The sequence below is a fragment of the Eumetopias jubatus genome, unplaced genomic scaffold (assembly GCF_037043125.1).
Source record: "Eumetopias jubatus isolate StellerSeaLion01/CBP00866 unplaced genomic scaffold, mEumJub1_p1.0 scaffold_8, whole genome shotgun sequence".
NCBI lineage: Eukaryota > Metazoa > Chordata > Mammalia > Carnivora > Otariidae > Eumetopias > Eumetopias jubatus.
Window position 1 is genome coordinate 104306338 of NW_028274814.1, and position 18281 is coordinate 104324618.

At 35.9% G+C, this 18281-nt stretch overlaps 1 protein-coding gene and 1 pseudogene across 3 annotated transcripts in view; both read left to right on the forward strand.

Annotated features, from left to right (window-relative positions):
• OTOGL (otogelin like) overlaps positions 1–18281 on the forward strand; it is a 128157-nt gene that overhangs the window by 54735 nt on the left and 55141 nt on the right. For 2 of the 3 annotated variants that reach the window (XM_088025646.1, XM_028105500.2), the window contains exons 24-27: positions 664–771; positions 1525–1663; positions 11107–11241; positions 16913–17062. In XM_088025646.1, coding sequence (XP_087881772.1) covers positions 664–771; positions 1525–1663; positions 11107–11241; positions 16913–17062 — 532 coding nt within the window. The remainder of the gene's footprint in view (positions 1–663; positions 772–1524; positions 1664–11106; positions 11242–16912; positions 17063–18281) is intronic. The other variant, XM_028105502.2, reaches the window with a different exon arrangement.
• On the forward strand, positions 7816–8115 carry LOC148163793 (succinate dehydrogenase assembly factor 4, mitochondrial pseudogene; annotated as a pseudogene).

Here is an 18281-nt window from a genome sequence, read left to right on the forward strand (position 1 = left end):
GACAGATGCTTAACCGACTGAGCCACACAGGCGCCCCTTAAGATACTTTTTTATGGGATAATCTTTCAAGAAGGAAATAACATGTCAAAGGACACTAACATTTAAAATATGTTAATAATAATAAAGAATGTGAAACACTTGATATAATGGCTTTTTATTCAAAGCACATCTTAACTAAATTCTCAGGATTTTAAATTTATGCCCATACATAAGGAGCTTTTGATTATTCTCCCTGTTCCACAACAGAAAATATTATCATTTCATAATTTACTCTTTTATTGAAAAATTGTTAGGCCCCACAGATTTTTTTCTTTTAAGTAGCAAATATTGAAAAAGAGGGGCCTCACTTATTCTTTAAATGTTGTTTTCAGAATAGCTCACTGTACCCAGAAATTTAAGCTTCTGTTTCTCTTTTACTGTGCTAAGTGATAACAAAAAGTGATAAAATATTGCGTCTGATCCCTTGCCTGGCATTTCATTTACTCCTGTGATAGGCAAGGTACAGTGTGAAAAAGAGGGAGCCAAAGATGAGGTCCACCCCTCCACAGGTCCGAGAGAACATGCCTGTGGCGGCTGTCGTAAATATAGGCGACGTTGACTATGACAAGATTACTGATTCTTAAAAAACTGAAGCTAAATAGTATTTACTTCTTCATTTGGAAGAATGGCTGAGCACAAAGGAAAGTGTTATGTTCCCGAAAGCTGTCCGTGTATTTGGAAAGATTGGGAGTACCTCTCGGGAGAAGTGATTGCTACACCATGTTATACCTGGTAATGAGATCCATTTATTTCACAAAAGTTTTCCTAAGCAATTGTATTAGTTTTGATCATCTTGTAGTTACTTAATGTGACTGACTTCAGCAAAAAACAAATCAAGCCTGAGTTAATAAGATTTTCAAGGCATTCAGGAGTTGGTGGAGAGCTATTACCTACAGGGGAATCATACCATTATTTTGGGGCATATTTGTTTAGCCCAGAAAAAAAACAAAACTGTGAAATGTGAAAGCTTGAAAATTTAATAAGAAAAAATATCTCAAGTTTATAAGAAATTAATAAATGCTCCAAAGAGAAGATCACATTTAATACAAGGTCTTCTGTTTGGAAATAAGCCAAAACAATGCCATAAAACAAAATTGAAATATAATTTCTTTAAAATGTGGGAAAAAATTCCAAACTCATGAAAAATGTCCATCTAGTATATGTAAACTGATCCAAATATAGGAGACAGTTTTTTGCTCCCATCAGGGTTATATTCAATTTTTTATTCTGTCATCTGTTTTCAGATGACCCTAGTACTATTTTCTAGGCTTGGTTGTGGTATCTGATAATATATTTAAGCAAGGTGATAAATATAGGCCTAATTTGTCAGTGTAATAAATGTTATAGAACCAATTGTCAATATGACTAAGGGCTCTTGGCTCAGTGAATGTTCTTGAATACAAACCTTACAATGTTTTTACCGCTTGCAAAACACTAATTAGAGCCAAATGTCTCAGAGAGATAACTGGTGTTATTTTTGGCTAGTGTTTGTCGTCGAGGGATGTTCAATTGTACCTACTATCCATGCCCGGCTATGTGTACAATATATGGGGACCGGCATTATCATTCTTTTGACGGACTGGAATATGACTATATCAGTGATTGCCAGGTATTTTTGATAAAGGTATGTCACGATTAAATACTTTTATTTGTACTTGTGTAAAGACTTAATGTAAAAAACAAGTATGCTGATACATGACATATAAATCCATACGTCATTAATAAAACCTACAAAAGTGATAGCAATTTTGAACATTTCATTGACTCGTTCTTAAGTTTTATCATTTATAGGTGATGAGCTAATTCTTAAATTTTCTATGCTTCTGTTTTCTCATTTGTAAAATGGGGATAATAATTGTACCTGTCTCTGGGGGTAGTCTTTAGGATTAAACAAGATAAAAATATGTAGGGGCACCTGGGTGGCTCAGTCGTTAAGCGTCTGCCTTCGGCTCAGGTCATGATCCCAGGGTCCTGGGATCGAGCCCCGCATCTGGCTCCCTGCTCCACGGGAAGCCTGCTTCTCCCTCTCCCACTCCCCCTGCTTGTGTTCCCTCTCTCGCTGTGTCTCTCTCTGTCAAATAAATAAATAAAATCTTTAATAAAAAAAGATAAAAATATGTAAAGCTCTTAGATAGTGCTTGATATATAGTAAGTGTTCAATAAATGCCAACCATTTTTATTTTTATGAGCTTAGTTTGGTGAATACAAATATAAGACATTAAACCATGCGTTGGACGATATGTATTGTTTATGGTTATAAGCAATAAAGAGACATTATTCTTAATTCTAGACATGTTATCTTGATGATATACTACAGTAAACCCTGGGCTTAGTATACCTGATAAACTCCTTAAAATTTCTCATATGTTTAATGCGTTTGGGTTTTCTTTATTCCTAAATTTTATTTAGACATCACTAATCCCAGAATTAAATTTCTAAATGTAAAATGCAAGCTTCAGAAAAAAGTTGTACGAGAGTGAACAAAATAACATCTTTTCTTCCAGCAAGGTAACCTGTGATTATCTTGAATGCATGTCTTATTTCTGGGTAATGCTTTTATGTTATTAGAGGTATGTGTGTGATTCTATTCTTTTAAGCATATATCAACAAAGTAGACACAGTCTTATTTTGTATTAGTTCTAGTAAATAAAAAACAAATGGTAAAATCCATTGTGTTCCAAACTTAAACAATTCCTGCTTATGTTTTAAACCATTGACTTTCCCATTTGGTACTATTCTCAGCCTCCATTATGAACAATTTTAAGTTTCTTAAAGAATAAATCCAAATTTGTCCAAGAAAATTCTGAAGTTGAGAAGATTGGGATCATGCCTTACAGTTATTTTTCCCTCCCCATGTCATTTTGCAAAATGCTGAGCATTTGGTGAAATCTTACCAACTACTTATTTGAGCTGTATGCTCTGCCTGGCTTTTCCTTAACCCCTCATTTGTCTTCACAGTGGAGAAATCATAGTGTTTACCAGTCTATTTTAAAACAAGGATTGTGCAGAAAGCATTTCAAGTAGAATATTTGTCTCATCTCTGATTCTTGGTAAAATGAAAGTATGTGCTTGTATTTGACGCTGAATGATTATAGCAGCCTTTCTAAAAATTATTTATTTCTTTATTTATTGGTGCTTCACTGTAACAGTATCATTCCATTTAGCAGGCAAGAGCCATTAAAGTTTGGCTTTTAGACTTTTAAAACCTGACTCCTATCATCACTTTAATTTGTTACTATATCCTTCTGTTAAAAGTCAGTATCTCATGTTCAATTTCAAATTTTAATAAGATATGCCTGTCTGTGTATGAGAAGACATGTCACAGGAAATACTTCCAATCTTTTAGTAAGCAATGAAATTTAGATCCTTAATTTACTATCTGGATTAAGATCTGTCATTAGGGTTCATGTAGTAAGATTAAGATATGAAGAATATTAAAAGTCTAAATTTTCAGTTTCTAGAATTGTATGTGTCTTTTTCTTTCTGCCAAAGCAGAAAAATTCTTCCTTTTTGTACTTTAACAATGTTCTTTAAAAAAGAAAGTGTTTACAAAAGATAGACTTCTGAATGTGACTTTCAGGGATTTCAATTTGGTAATTAAAAAGAAGAAAAACTACTATTAATAATTAGAATTATACTGGAGAATTATTTACTATATTATAATGGACATTTTTATGAAAATTAGTAAAACCAGTACCAGGCCACAAAATAATTAGGAAAGTTTGATCAACATATACTTGATAAGACAATATGTTATTTGATCATGGAGCAGATAATTACTTCATGTCAAAGATGAGTTAGTGATTAACAATGCAACCTAATTTTCATGGTTTTGAAATCTTTTCATGCCAGATAGTAAATTTCTCAATGCTTGGGTTTTTTTTTTTTCCTGCTTCAATTTTTCTTCAGTAATTTTTTTGTTTGGTTTGGTTTGGTTTTAGTTTTGGTTTCTTTGCTTACTCCACCTGCCTAGCCTTCACATGGCAGAGACTTCTCTTGGGGAAAGAATCAGCATTTCCTTTGAGAAGGATAGAATTGCTACCAGCCCATTCATTTACTTGCTACTTTTTCAGGGACAGGAAAAATTTCTGTGAAGTACAGATTTAATTCTTTCTTCCTTGTCAAACAGCTCTTTTTCCTCCTGCCTTGATTACAAATTCTAGGTTTTATTTTTGTTATTTGTGACACTGGTAACATTTATTTCTTTGGGCCTTCTGGTGGATCTAGTAAACTAGTAACTCTAGTAACCTCAAATGGAGAGACATATTTATGTCTCTCCATTTGCCAATTGGACTTCTAAAAATTAACACTTATTCAACTTTATTTTATAAGTAACTTGACCTTCACATTTAAAGAGATATGAAAGTTCTTTTTTTTTTTTTAATCTCTGGATTGTGGAGTTTTCAATGTAATCTAGTTTAAGTACAAAGTAAGTACTTACCATATCTTTGTTGAAACTTGTCAAACTTTAAAAATTCAAGTTCTCTGCTATTTTATTCATTTTGGAGGCTGTCTACCCTTTACTGTGAATCGCATATGGAATATATAACACATTGTTTTTTAAGTTGGTTGAAGCAAATTTAAGACAAAGGTATAATTGTATATCCAGAGGTAAAACTTGTTTAACAGTGAAAAGAGATGAGAAAGAAAGGCTTCTAATTTCACACTCTCCATTATTTGTCCCATTAATGTTTCTGGTGTGCCTTCTATGTGTCGGGCCCTACACTGAGGAGTGCAAGTATGATGACCAGCAAAAATAGAGATGGGCCTTGCCTCTGAACCTGAGACTGGTGTGTGGTGGGGGGGTTGGTTATTAATCACCTAATCACAAAACTCATAAAATTTCAACTGCAAAAGTCAGTGATGACCTGAATGCATAATCTAATTAAACTATTAAAAGTTTATCTTCTTTTTTCCTTTGATGTAACTTGTGCTTTGTAATTTTACTGCCTCTGCTGGTCCCTTGTCTCTGATCACTCCTCAATATCTTCTTTTTTTTTTTTAAGATTTTATTTATTTATTTGAGAGAGAGAGAATGAGAGATAGAGAGCACGAGAGGGAAGAGGGTCAGTGGGAGAAGTAGACTCCCTGTTGACCAAGGAGCCCGATGTGGGACTCGATCCCAGGACTCCAGGATCATGACCTGAGCCAAAGGCAGTCGCTTAACCAACTGAGCCACCCAGGTGCCCACTCCTCAATATCTTCTGATGGCTCCTTTCTTCAGGAGTTTCTTAAGACATAGGGCTCACAGGTTCCATATTACCATGTCTGTTTCCTCTGCAAAACTCTAATTAAGGAACAAACTGAGATCCTAAAAACATTACAGAGTTGATATATATTTCTTTAAAAAATGATAAATACTCATCTTTCACTTACTTTCCCTTCCTCTGGCCATCCTAACAGTGACTGGAAAAGTTATTCCTTATTAAAAAGATCTTTTGATGTTTTTGACTGACTTCCGGTTCAGCAAAGTCTGATTGTCTCCAATCTTTATTTCCAGTTTGGTTCCAAAGAAGAAAAACTACTCTAAAAGTATCTTAAAGTTACAGAATCAGGAGATAGGCAGCCAATTTAAAATTTTCTCCAAATAGTAATCATTTGCATGTATTTACCATCTCTAAGCCAATCATTTTTATTCCCTGAAATGAGATTCTTAGTATGGTTTGTCTTCTAGGTGCAGTTTTTATTTATATTGTTTGTCTGACAACCATGCTGAGGACAAAGGGGTCAGAGGCAGAAAGATGACAACTTAGACCTTTACTGATAGTTAGTATAATATACCTTGTCTATATTACAATGGATATTTTCAACGCACATCAGTTTTTTATAGTTTCCTAACATTTTTATATCAGGAAAATCAGAAATATTTATAATTAAATTAAACTATATGATAAAAATATAAAGAAAATTCCCCTTCAATTCTGATACAGTAATGTCTCCAAAGCTAAAATGGAAGTGAAAAATATTTTAATTTTAGAGCGCCTGGGTGGCTCAGTCATTAAGTGTCTGCCTTCGGCTCAGGTCATGGTCCCAGGGTCCTGGGATTGAGCCCCACATTGGGCTCCCTGCTCAGCGGGAAGCCTGCTTCTCCCTCTCCCACTCCCCCTGCTTGTGTTCCCTCTCTCGCTATGTCTCTGTCAAATAAATAAATTCTTAAAAAATTATTAAAAATATATTAATTTTATTTAATTTTTAAAATTATATGAACGAAACTTTATAGACAGCTCTGGTGTATTTTTTAATCTATTTCAGTAGGAAGATGAAAATCTTGGAGTTTATGGAATTAATTCTGTGCCTTTTTTTTGGAGAAGAGAGGGAGTATGAGTGGGGTTGGGGGGTGGGCCGGAAGGAGGAGAGAGAATCTTAAGCAAACTCCATGCCCAGCATGGAGCCCCATTCAGGGCTCGATTTCATGACCCTAAGATCATGACCTGAGCCTAAATCAAGAGTTGGATACTTAACTGACTGAGCCACCCAGGCACAGGCGACCCTGTCAGGGTCTTTTCAAAAAATTAGTGTTTAATTAATTTTCTACTTTATCCATGTAACCTAATTCTTAAATATTGTATTCTTGTTGGATATTTCAAGCAAGATGATTGTGATATTTTATCCATAAGATTGACCTCCATTATTAATCTTAGATGTTAAGGTTCAATATTTACTTTGCACTGTAATAGTTTACCTACTTAGATAATTTGCCCTCTATTTTAAAAACTTCTAAAACATTCAGTAGCACAATAATAGCATAGGCTTTCCAGTAATTATTTTTGTACCTTTCTCTATTTTTCTCTTCTTTCTTCTTTCTTTCTTTCTTCTTTCTTTCTCTCTCTCTTTCTTTCTTTCTTTCTTTCTTTCTTTCTCTTTCTTTCTTTCTTTCTTTCCTTCCTTCCTTCCTTCCTTCCTTCCTTCCTTCCTTCCTTCCTTCCTTCCTTCCTTCCTTCCTTCTTTCTTTCTTTCATATTTAAATTTACACTCTATGCTAGGAGATGTTAAGGGTACAGTTATTAAGACATTAGCTTCACCCTCAGTTGTTTGATATTTGGGGGAGTCATTAATAAACAAGAAGCTAGCAGACTGGGATAAATGAAAGCTCTCTTGTGGGAATGTAACTAATTTTGACTAGAGAAAGAGCAAGCAGGAAATTTCATGGAAGAGGGAGGAATTGATACCAGAGTATTTCACCCCAGTATAACCCACTTCTTCAGTGTATTTTCAGGTAGATTTTCTTGGTAATGAAGCACCTCAAGGTGATTTTCTTCTCATGGCATCCTGGTTAAGTGCCTGCTATTTCAGGGAACCAACAGTAGGGGGTCCTGTGGTAATGTCCATGCAAAACCCTAAGGGAAATACCATCCCAAGGAAATCTTGAACAAGACTGTACACCTCACAAAGGTGACAACTGAAGGATGGTTTTGCCTCCCAGGCAGCAGGAGTTCATGGATGCTCTGTTGTCATTCATGCAACTGGGACAATCTCTGTGTGACTGCTCTACTCTCTTCTTTCTCAGGCTTGCTTGTATAACTCTCTTTTCTCTAACTTTTATCTTTGCATCAGTTCAGTCATTGTTTCTGCTTCCTTATATTTTAAGCTTGCTCTCATCTGTTCAACACCCCTCTACCTTCTATCCTCTTTCTGTCTATTCACCCTCAAATTTTACTACAAAAAAACTTAAAAGAAACCCCATCATTTTCTGGTTCAATCATGAGAGATAATCTAACAGGCTAGAGTTCTTTCTTTTCATGCTTACATTAAACTCTGTTGGCCTGAGTTGGCACCATGACCATATCAGGGCTAGCCCAGTGGCTTGGCTGTGTCCCAGCCACTGTGGGAAGGGTGGCAAGATCACCCCTTCCGTGTCATTGTGTGAGGAAAGTGAGTTCTCAAGGAGAAAAATCTGAACCCCTCAAACAATCTCTTAAGAAGCCACAGTTACCAGAAGGTCATTTTGATGCACTAGAAGATTCTAATTTAGAGAAAGTACCATTGACAAAATTTCCAGATTATGTTAATCCTGTTACCAAAGAAAAAGGTGGACCTAGAAGCCCAGAACCTACTCAATATGAAGATTGGAAATGAAAAGGACATGTATTGATTTTTAAGCCACACATTATTAACTTCATAACATGTTTCATGACAGCTATCAAATATAGAGATAAAATGTGGTGGCGTGAAAACATTTATGGTCTTTATATCCACCAAACATTAATGAAAAAACCTGAAGACTTCCAAAAACTCATGTAGCAGCAATGGAAATGCATCATTCAGATCTCCTCTTGTGGGAAGCAGAGTTGACTGAGAACTCCAGCTGTTGCCCCATTGGATCCCCCACTGTGTTCCTGCTGAAGCCACACTTCCCCTCAGCTGTTCTTAGCCAATGAATGAGTATGGTGGGGCTGCAGAAAATGAGTATGCTGGCCCACTCCCCTGATGGGTGACATTGGGTCAAGGACTCCCCATGAGCTTCCCCAGAATTTTCTTGTTACTGTGCTGCTGTTAGAAACTCTTCCTACCCAGTCTTCGTTTTTGCTCTTTCCCCCTCACAGGTGTCAGACTCTGCCTACTTTGCCCCTTTATAATTCAAAACATCTCCTCAATAAATCTCTTTCACATTTAAAAAAAATAGAACAGAACTCTGTTGGCCCATTGGTGAATGTACTGCTTTGGGACATGAAACATGGCTTCCTGAGGCTACTGTATTAGCAGGAACTTTGTGTGGGATACTTACCCTTAAAAGGGGTAGTGGCTATGACAGGTGCTTAGATTGAATGACATTTGAGTAAAATAATATTCTACCTTGAGAAGTGCTGACATTTTGTTTTGGAATCACTTGGGAGAATATTTTCTATAAATGTTTCCAGTACCTCAGAATAAAGGGTTTGAGGAATCCATGTGGTACACTGATGTTGACATTTTCCCTCTAGCTTTATAATCATTACTTATTATGCTGCTTAGCAACTCTGTAGCATTATCTCCAAACCTAATATTAACTTGAAATATATTAGAAATGAAAATTATAGAAACTTGACTCTTAGGAATTGATATTGTTTCAAGTTGCTGTCAGCAATAACATGATATTACAAGGCAGACTATACAATATAGAATATTTTGTGGCATTTCTGAGTTTAATATAAAGACTAATCTAACACTGAGGAACTTTAATTAATAATAATAGAAATGTAATGGCAATAAAAAGCCTTTCAGCTGGCTTTTCACATCCCTTAATCTAAATGTTTTCTCAAGAGGAAGAACAAAACAAAACCCTGAATTATATATATTTTTTCTTCTTTGAAAATTGTTCATAAAGGCAGAAAATGTGGCATGATTTCTTTGAGTAGTACAATGCCATATTCATCTTAACGACCTTTATTATTCTCCTTTTCAAAATTTGGGCAATGCTTTGCAAAAGGATTGTTTAAGAAGCAAAAGCTTTCAGTTCCTATGAAGGAAGGAGGGAAAAGTGGGTCACAGAAGGATGCATTAATTACTTTGTCAACACCATTCATTGAAAACCTATCCTCTTGGCACTATGCTATAGTAATTACTTATAAGACAGAAAGAATTTGGCCAAACCAAAAGAAGTATTGAGCTAGTGTTCATATTGCTGATGATATGAAAAAACTAAGTATAGAGAATTTATACCTGTATGATTTGCAGATATTTAAGGACTTTTTCACTTTGAAAATAAACACTGACCCATATATCTAAAAATGAAAAGAATTCAGGAAATGTGTGTGGGCCTTTGAAAATTGGACATAGAGTTCAAAGAGAAATGCCATGTTCTTTCTGGTGAAATCCCCACCTTTCACAAGTTAGCAAGAGCCCTCTTAGAGCAGTGTGGCTTTTAATTTTTGGAGGGATAAGGACCACTTTAAAATCTGATGAAAACCATGGACTTTCTTCTTAGAAAAATCATCAAAAAACAACATTTTACAATGAATTTTCAGGGTCTGTAGAGCCACAGAAGCCCACCCAGGAAACTGATACCAAAAAAGAAACCCTGATTCTAGAGAATGTGTTCTTAGTGGATGCAGCTGGGAGTGGCTGAAGGAAGGTAGAGGTGAGGTGGGAGGTGAAGGAGTCCGATTGAGAGTATACAGGGCTAAATCGAAGAACTCCCTTCAACTTACAATTGACTTTTCACCTCAATCATTGCTAGACCCTCCCTAATTTCTCTACAAATAGCATAATAAAAAAAAATTAGGGTTTTGAACTCTGTCTCTGCTCTTATTTAACTAAGTGACTTTGGACAACCAGTTAATCCTACTTAACTTCACTTCCTGATCTGTCAAGTGGAGATAATAACTTAAAAATTATCTTAAGAATTAAATATCATATTGGGCGCCTGGGTGGCTCAGTTGGTTAAGCGACTGCCTTCGGCTCAGGTCATGATCCTGGAGTCCCGGGATCGAGTCCCACATTGGGCTCCCTGCTCAGCAGGGAGTCTGCTTCTCCCTCTGACCCTCTTCCCTCTCGTGCTGTCTCTCATTCTCTCTCTCTCAAATAAATAAATAAAATCTTTAAAAAAAAGAATTAAATATCATATGTAATGTTCAATGGAAGCCCTCAAATGATACGCATTATTGTATTTACTAACACTACCAAAGTTTTGTATCTATTTCAAATTTAACCTGTAGGCAGATAATTGTTTAGCCAGAAAATTTTTAAAAATATAACAAAAATGTCGCCTAAAATGAAAATATTTCTTTTAAAATTCCCCTAAGTGACATGCCTTGGGTATTTGTTGAAAAGAAATTGGTTGATAAATTGGAGCTATAATAATAAAATAGAAAAAAAGTTTTGTTAGAACAAAATTTTAACAAAAGATATTGAAGATAAATATTTTGATATTGAACTATTTTGGTATATTTTTATAAAATTTTTACATTATTAGATCAGAATGATTTTTATTTTAGAGATAAGCTGTATTTTATTTAATTTTTTGAGATAAGCTGTATTTTAATTTCAATACAATCCATTGTTAGTCTTCTTTAAGGTTTGTTAATAAAATATAACCAACAATTACATATAATATATACTTGTATTAATGCATTATTTTTGACATTTCAGAGTGCAGATGATTCAGATATATCTGTCATTGCCCAAAACAAGAAATGCTTTGACAACGATATTGTTTGTTCCAAAAGTGTTTTGATATCAGTTGGGGATACTGAAATTTACCTGAATGATATTCCTTACAAACAGGTTAGTAAATTATTTCTTTTAGGATCATTTTAACTTCTCCTAAGAATACTGAAAACAAAATAGAAACAATTCAGGGTAGTTTTTCTGCAAGTGGTTACTAGATTTAGATTTTCTCTGTTTTTTTATGTGGCTTCAGTAAATCATACGTGACTTGTCTCTTTTGCTTATTTATTTTTTTAAGGATTTTATTTATTTGAGAGAGAGAGAGAGAGAAAGAGAGCGTGAGAAAGAGCACCAGTTGGGGGGGGAGGGGCAGAGGGAGAGGGAGAAGCAGTATCACCACAGAGAAGGGAGCCCGATGCGGGGCTTGATCCAAGGACCCCAGGATCCTGATGAGCCAAAGGCAGACGCTTAACAGACTGAGTCACCCAGGCGCCCCAGTCTCTTTTGTTAATAGTCTGCTTCTCCGTATTCCAATTCTTTCCTCTTTTCTTCAAACCCATGGTCACCATTCTGGCCCTAGCAACCATCACCAGTTATCTGGAGGACAGCACCAACTTCCGCACTAGGCGCTTAGCTTCCCAAATTAGTTCCTCTCCTCTTACCTTGCCATCCTGCAGCCAGGGTGGCTTTTTTTCTAAAATAGGGATCTAATCTCCCATCAGTCTAGTGCTTCAAAACTTTCAGATGACTTCCCAGTTCTCTGATAAGACCTTACCAGTCTGACCATTGTCACCTCTCCTGCCTCACGTCTCCTCATTTTCTGCTCCGAACGCATGTTCCAGAAGTTGGACCTTTCATTAGTTCTTCAGACGGTCTATTCTTTCTCTCACCTCTGTTTCTTCATGAATGTCATTGCTCCTGCCTGGATCTGCATTTTCTTTAACTTATTCTTCTGTGATAGGTCTCATCTTAACTCCTTCATACCTTCAAGCACCCTGTTAGGACATATAGCACACATTAGTGAAATTACTTGTGTGGTTGTCTGCTTCTCCCATTTGTTTACAAATTCTATGAGAAGCGGGACCACTGTCTCCTTTATTCCTGTACTCTTGGAGCCTGCCCACTTTGAAAGCATGACTACATTTCATTCATTCATTCGTCTACTATCTACCAAAATCTCTATTAATTATTGGGACTGAAACAGTGAAAAGACACTGTGCTTGCCTTTAGGGAATTATACTCAGGGGAGGGAGCTATTCAAATAAACAAGAATGCGCATGGAATGTGTTATAGTAGGAGTGTGTATAGGACAGTATGGGAATCGCTGAGAAGAAACCAGCCTTGGATGTTTAGGGTAGTTGTTAAGGGTGTAGACTTTGGAGTCAGTCGGTACTCACCTAGAACCCCTGTTCTATCTCTTGCTGGTTGTGTCACTTTGGGCAATTTCCTTCACCTCTTCAAGCTGCAGCTTTCCCAGTTGTAAATTTGGGATGATTATAGAATCTACTTCTTAGGTTCATATGATGATTAAATGAGATAATGGATTTCAAGAAATGACTTTCTTCCTCTACTTCACTCTCCTTATATTTTGAAGGCTCAGAAGATATGCTTTGGATTAAATGATTAGAACTGAGTCTTAAAGGATGAGCAGGTATTAGCCAGGTGAAGAGAAAGCGTAGAAAGGCAATCAATATAGAAGAATGGTCATGTTGAAAGGAACCGAGTTGAAAGATAAAATGGCTTGTTTGGAGAACTGCAAGTGATTTAGTTTGGTTGAAGTATGTGGGGATAGTGGAGGGAGGGTGTGGCAAAGAGATTCAGTGGGGAGTATCCAGACTGACTCTAAAGCAGGGAGCATGGGAACCAGGGCAGTAGATAGGAGGCTGGTTCCAGACCATGGACGCTCTTCAATGGTGTAAGATATTTGAACTTATTTTACAAGTAAAAAAGTTTTAGAATAGTGTTTCTCACAGTTTGGTCTATAAATGTGTATTAAAATCATCTGGACTCGGGCGCCTGGGTGGCTCAGTTGTTTGGGCGACTGCCTTCGGCTCAGGTCATGATCCTGGAGTCCCTGGATTGAGTCCCACATCGGGCTCCCTGCTCAGCGGGGAGTCTGCTTCTCCCTCTGACCCTCCCCCCTCTCATGTGCTCTCTCTCTCTCATTCTATCTCTCTCTCAAATAAATAAATAAAATCTTTAAAAAAAATCATCTGGACTATCTACTCTAAAAGCTGGTTCCTGGGCCTCCCCTCATAATTAGAATGGCTGAGGTTGAGAATGAAGATCAGTATTTTTTTTAAAAGATTTTATTTATGAATTTGAGAGCTAAGTGAGAAAGAGAGAGAGAGCTGGGGGAGGGGCAGAGGCAGAGGTAGAAGCAGACTCCCTGCTAAGTAGGGAGCACGATGCAGGGCTTGATCCCAGGACCCTGAAATCATGATCTGAACCGGAGGCAGATGCTTAACTGACTGAGACACCCAGGTGCCCCTGAAGATCAGTATTTTTTTTTAATGGTACCCCCCGATTCTTCTGCACACTAAACCTTGAGAATCAGGGCTGTAGATCACAGCTTCTATTTCAATCAGAAATATTGAGACCAACCAGGCAGCAATCGAGCTTTTGGCAAAACAGAGTTTCTATGTGATGTTGACATCTTTTGAAAGTAATCACTGCAGTTTGGCATAGCCAGCAGCTGGATATTCATTTATAGGTGAAGGTTCTAAGACCAAGAATATGTTTTTTTTTTTTTTAAGAAAAAAACTGAAGAGAAAATAGTAAATGCTCTTGTAGAAACAATTTGACACATTTTTGAAGTGGTAATTACAGTTCAGTGTAACTTTCAACTTCCAATGTTCACCTGTATGCAGGTGTCGATGAATCTCCGTATCAGTTGTGAAGTATGAAGTAAGATAAAGGAAAGTCATAAAAATAGTGTGACCCTAACAAATCCCCTGCTAATATTTTTTCTTGAACATCAGAAGTGAAAATAAGTACCACTATTTTTGGCAGATGGATTGCTCATCGAGGGGAAGAAAAAAAAACTGTTATTCTTTCAATAAACACACAATTTTGTTTTGTCAAACATGTAAGATATAAATGTTTTATGAATTTATTTAAGTTGCACTTTAAATGTTTTCATTCTCCACATTTGTAACTTTTCTTTCTAACATCAGTCAGGTTTGTTGAAAGTGCTATAATTCTCATCTGAAGTGGAGGTCTTGATTTTGGGCAATTCACAACACCCTCCCTTTTCTAATGGAAAGCAGCATCTTTACTTCCTAATCTGAAAAGAAAGGAGCACACTATCCCTTTTTGACCAAAGAGAACTGTTTCTTGTGGTAAACTTCCCTGTTTAGTAAAAATGAAGGATTTTTACCTCTACGGGCAAATAGAAAAGATACCTTTTACATCAGGATAATGGATGCAACAACAACCTGAAAGAAGTCTAATGATAAACTGCCTGCCTTATCCAAAAATTATTTTTAAGTTCTAAAGATATGTCAATCAGTCCAAGGGAACTTTAATAGGAAAATACATGAAAAAGTTTTTTATGGATTGAAAGGAGCTATACAAATATTCCGCTTACTTGCTTTAATTCTTGCTGATCAGGCTGGAAGTGAGACCTGTGAATAGGCCATGGCAGGAAGGTTTTTTTAAAAATATATAAATCACACCTTGATCTAGAAGCTGAGGCTACTGCTATAAACTTGACAAAGTACATCTTTCAAGGAGCTAACATTCCTTAGGAGAAGACAGATTATAAAGCCAAAGACAAATCATATAATAGAAAGGTAGTAAAAAATATAATCAAAATGATAAAAATAGGTTCTATGGCAGAGAGTGACTTGGGGGCAGGGCAGGCTACACATTGTATGGGCCTAATGAAGAATGAAAATGTGATGCCCCTTGTTCAAACAGGATTTTTTTTTCTCCCTTTGTTTTGCTGTCTCTTTTGACCTATCATGGGGTGTGTGTGTGTGTGTGTGTGTGTGTGTGTGTGTGTGTGTGTGTGTGTGTGTGTGTGTGTTTCTTTATTATTTAAGACCTTGCTCACACAGGAACAAGGATACTCCCAGGTTGAGTGCAGACCCACATAGGCACCCAGGGCCTTGCCCCATAACTCCAAGTTGGCACTTGGGAGTAGAAGGAAAAGAAGTTAAGTAGAATCCATTAACCATATATATGTTTACACAGTATATACTATTACTTATAATATGCTGAGTCCTTGTAAGTTTGACCTTGGTCTAGAAGACTGAAAACTCTTTGTGGATATGACTAAGTTTATTTACCTTGTGCTAAGGAATGTTTCTAAAATAATATTCCCAAACTATGATTTTGTTATTGTATAATCAAAGGATTGTATATCCCCTTCACAATTTTTATTTTGCTTCTGGCTAAATTTGCTTTAGTTACTCTGATTTAACCATGTATTTTTAAAGTTATTATATGAGTTAATTACAATGTCAGATTTAATGTAATCTTTTATGGGGTATAGCCCCTGCTCATAAGGAACACTGCATATTTGTTCTTTAGGCTAAAGGTACTCTTAATTTTCCCAACAGCTTCCATCTCTAGTTTCTCTTTAATGTTATTATTTATAGCACACAGATTATTTTCCTTTAATATAAACATGGTCTCTCACTTTCCTATTCAAAAGCTCTTATTGAATGCATTTTGCACATAGAATAGCAGCCCTTGATTGTATGGATAACTTTGCTGCAAAAAGGTCTCTGATTATGCTTGCCATGGAATCCATGGTCTAGCCCTTTGGTGCTCTCCTTAGTCCTGAACAAATTTTGAATTTTCTTGCCTCTAAGTCTCTATTCAAGTTACTACTTTTGCTTGGGATGATTTCTTCTCCATTCTCATTTCCAGCTCTGTACACCTTCCTATGTATGGCCTCTTACAGATCCATTCATATCCCACTCCTTGCAAGAAAACTTTCCAAGTCCCTTTAATGGAAATTCATCTCCCCATTCTCTCTCTCTCCCGATATAGATATAGATATAAATATAGGTACAGTTATAGATGGATAAAGATAGTTAGATCTACTTATCTATCTATAGATCTACCTATCTACCTGTATATACATACATATACAGAGAAAGAGGACACACACACTCCGTGTTTCTGTTTTTCAGTTATGCAGGTAACATCATATATTTTTATTTATTTTATTTTATTTTATTTTATTTTTTTAAAGATTTTATTTATTTATTTGAGAGAGAGAGAGAGAATGAGAGATAGAAAGCACGAGAGGGAAGAGGGTCAGAGGGAGAAGCAGACTCCCTGCTGAGCAGGGAGCCCGATGTGGGACTCGATCCCGGGACTCCAGGATCATGACCTGAGCCGAAGGCAGTCGCTTAACCAACCGAGCCACCCAGGCGCCCTCAACATCATATATTTTTAGTACTTAACCATATTATTCATCATCAGCATAGAATTTCTGAGGCAGCGGGTATATCACCTTACCCTTAATGTACTGTATGTCTATGCTTTTGTTTATGCTCTTTTCTAAAGCAGAAATACTTTTGCTTATTTATCCATATTGAGCCCATCTATCATATTGTGTCTCATTACCAACTTATATATTTCCTATTTTATGCATTTGTTTTGTCTTTTACTACAGAATTTGGAAAAGACAGAGCCAAGCAAAAATACTAGTACATAGATACTTATTGGTGGGTTAAGTTTTGGATTATAATTAATGTTTAAACTTTGGTTAACGAACAAGGAATTCATTTTTTTTTCTTTCCTTCTTCTTTTTCTTTTTTTTTTTTTAAAGAAACAATCAGGTTTTTTTCTGGAAAATAAACCTACATACCAGCTTTGGAAGGCAGGGTACTACATAGCAGTATACTTTCCAGAGAATGATATCACTATTCTTTGGGATAGAAAGACAACCATTCATATCAAAGTTGGACCCCAGTGGAAGGTAGGTCAACCTATTTGGTAGGCCAATCCAAGTGAGATGTAAGAAATGAAGTTACATTTACCTTTAGATGTTTTATGGAAATAAAATAATTGATATTTTCTTTAAGAAACAAGTTATATTATCAGAATTACTAACTCATAACCCAGTGAAGAAAACTCTTACCAATGGGAGTACAGTGTTGTGTACAGTTCTTTTTGACTTTAACCTTAGAGTAACCAGTTTTCCAAAGTTACTTAGGTCAGCTTCTTTCTTCCCATCCCTTTCAGCATGGTTATATGATAAGTTTGTCATACAGTTAGATTCATTTATTACCTTCTGCATTCCATCTTTTCCTCCACATTCTGGATTTTTTTAAGTTTGAACATAGTACATTTATTAAAAAAAGTTATGGTCTAGAGTTCTATGGATTTTAACAAATGTGTGGAGTTGTCTATCTACCACCAGAGTTCTATATAGAACTATAGAACAGACCTCTCAGCTCCCCGATTTCTCCCATGTCGCCCCTTTACTGTCAACTCCTACTGATCTATTTTTCATCTCTATAGTTTTGCCTTTATGCAGCCTGTTGAGTCTGGCTTCTTTGACTTGGCAAAATACATTTAAGATTCACCCATACTGCTGAATGAATTAATAGTTTGTTCCTTTATACTGTTGAGTAGTATTCCATTGTATGGATGTACTAGTTTGTTTTATTTATTCATGGTTGAAGATTCAATCTGGGCTGTTTAGAATTTTTGGCAATTTCTATTTTAAATTGTTTTAAATATTGTTTTCTGTTAAATATTGTATAAATATTAAGTGTGTTTATTTTTTTAAATCTTATTAAATATTTTAAATTTATATATTGAAGTTTTTGAAATTATTAATATATTTTTAAAAATCCGGTTTATCTGAACTTGAAATTCAGCCTTATGGATATAATGTGTGGCAAGTTAGGGAAAAATCGGGATGGTAACAACATATTCTTATAAGACTGTGGAAAAGATACATATTCTTAAAGATTTTAATATGTTGTACATTTCAGATATGATTGTATATTGAAATCATTTTCTCTCAACCTCAAGCGAGATAAAGTCCATAAATCTATTACTAGGGGTTTGCTGGCTTCTTGCATTTCTTTGATGCAAGTGAAACAATTTAGTCATTGCCATACTTCTTCAACCATGTTTCTCTGCTATTCTTTATTATTTATCCTCTCTTTCCCTACTTTTTGGAAGTA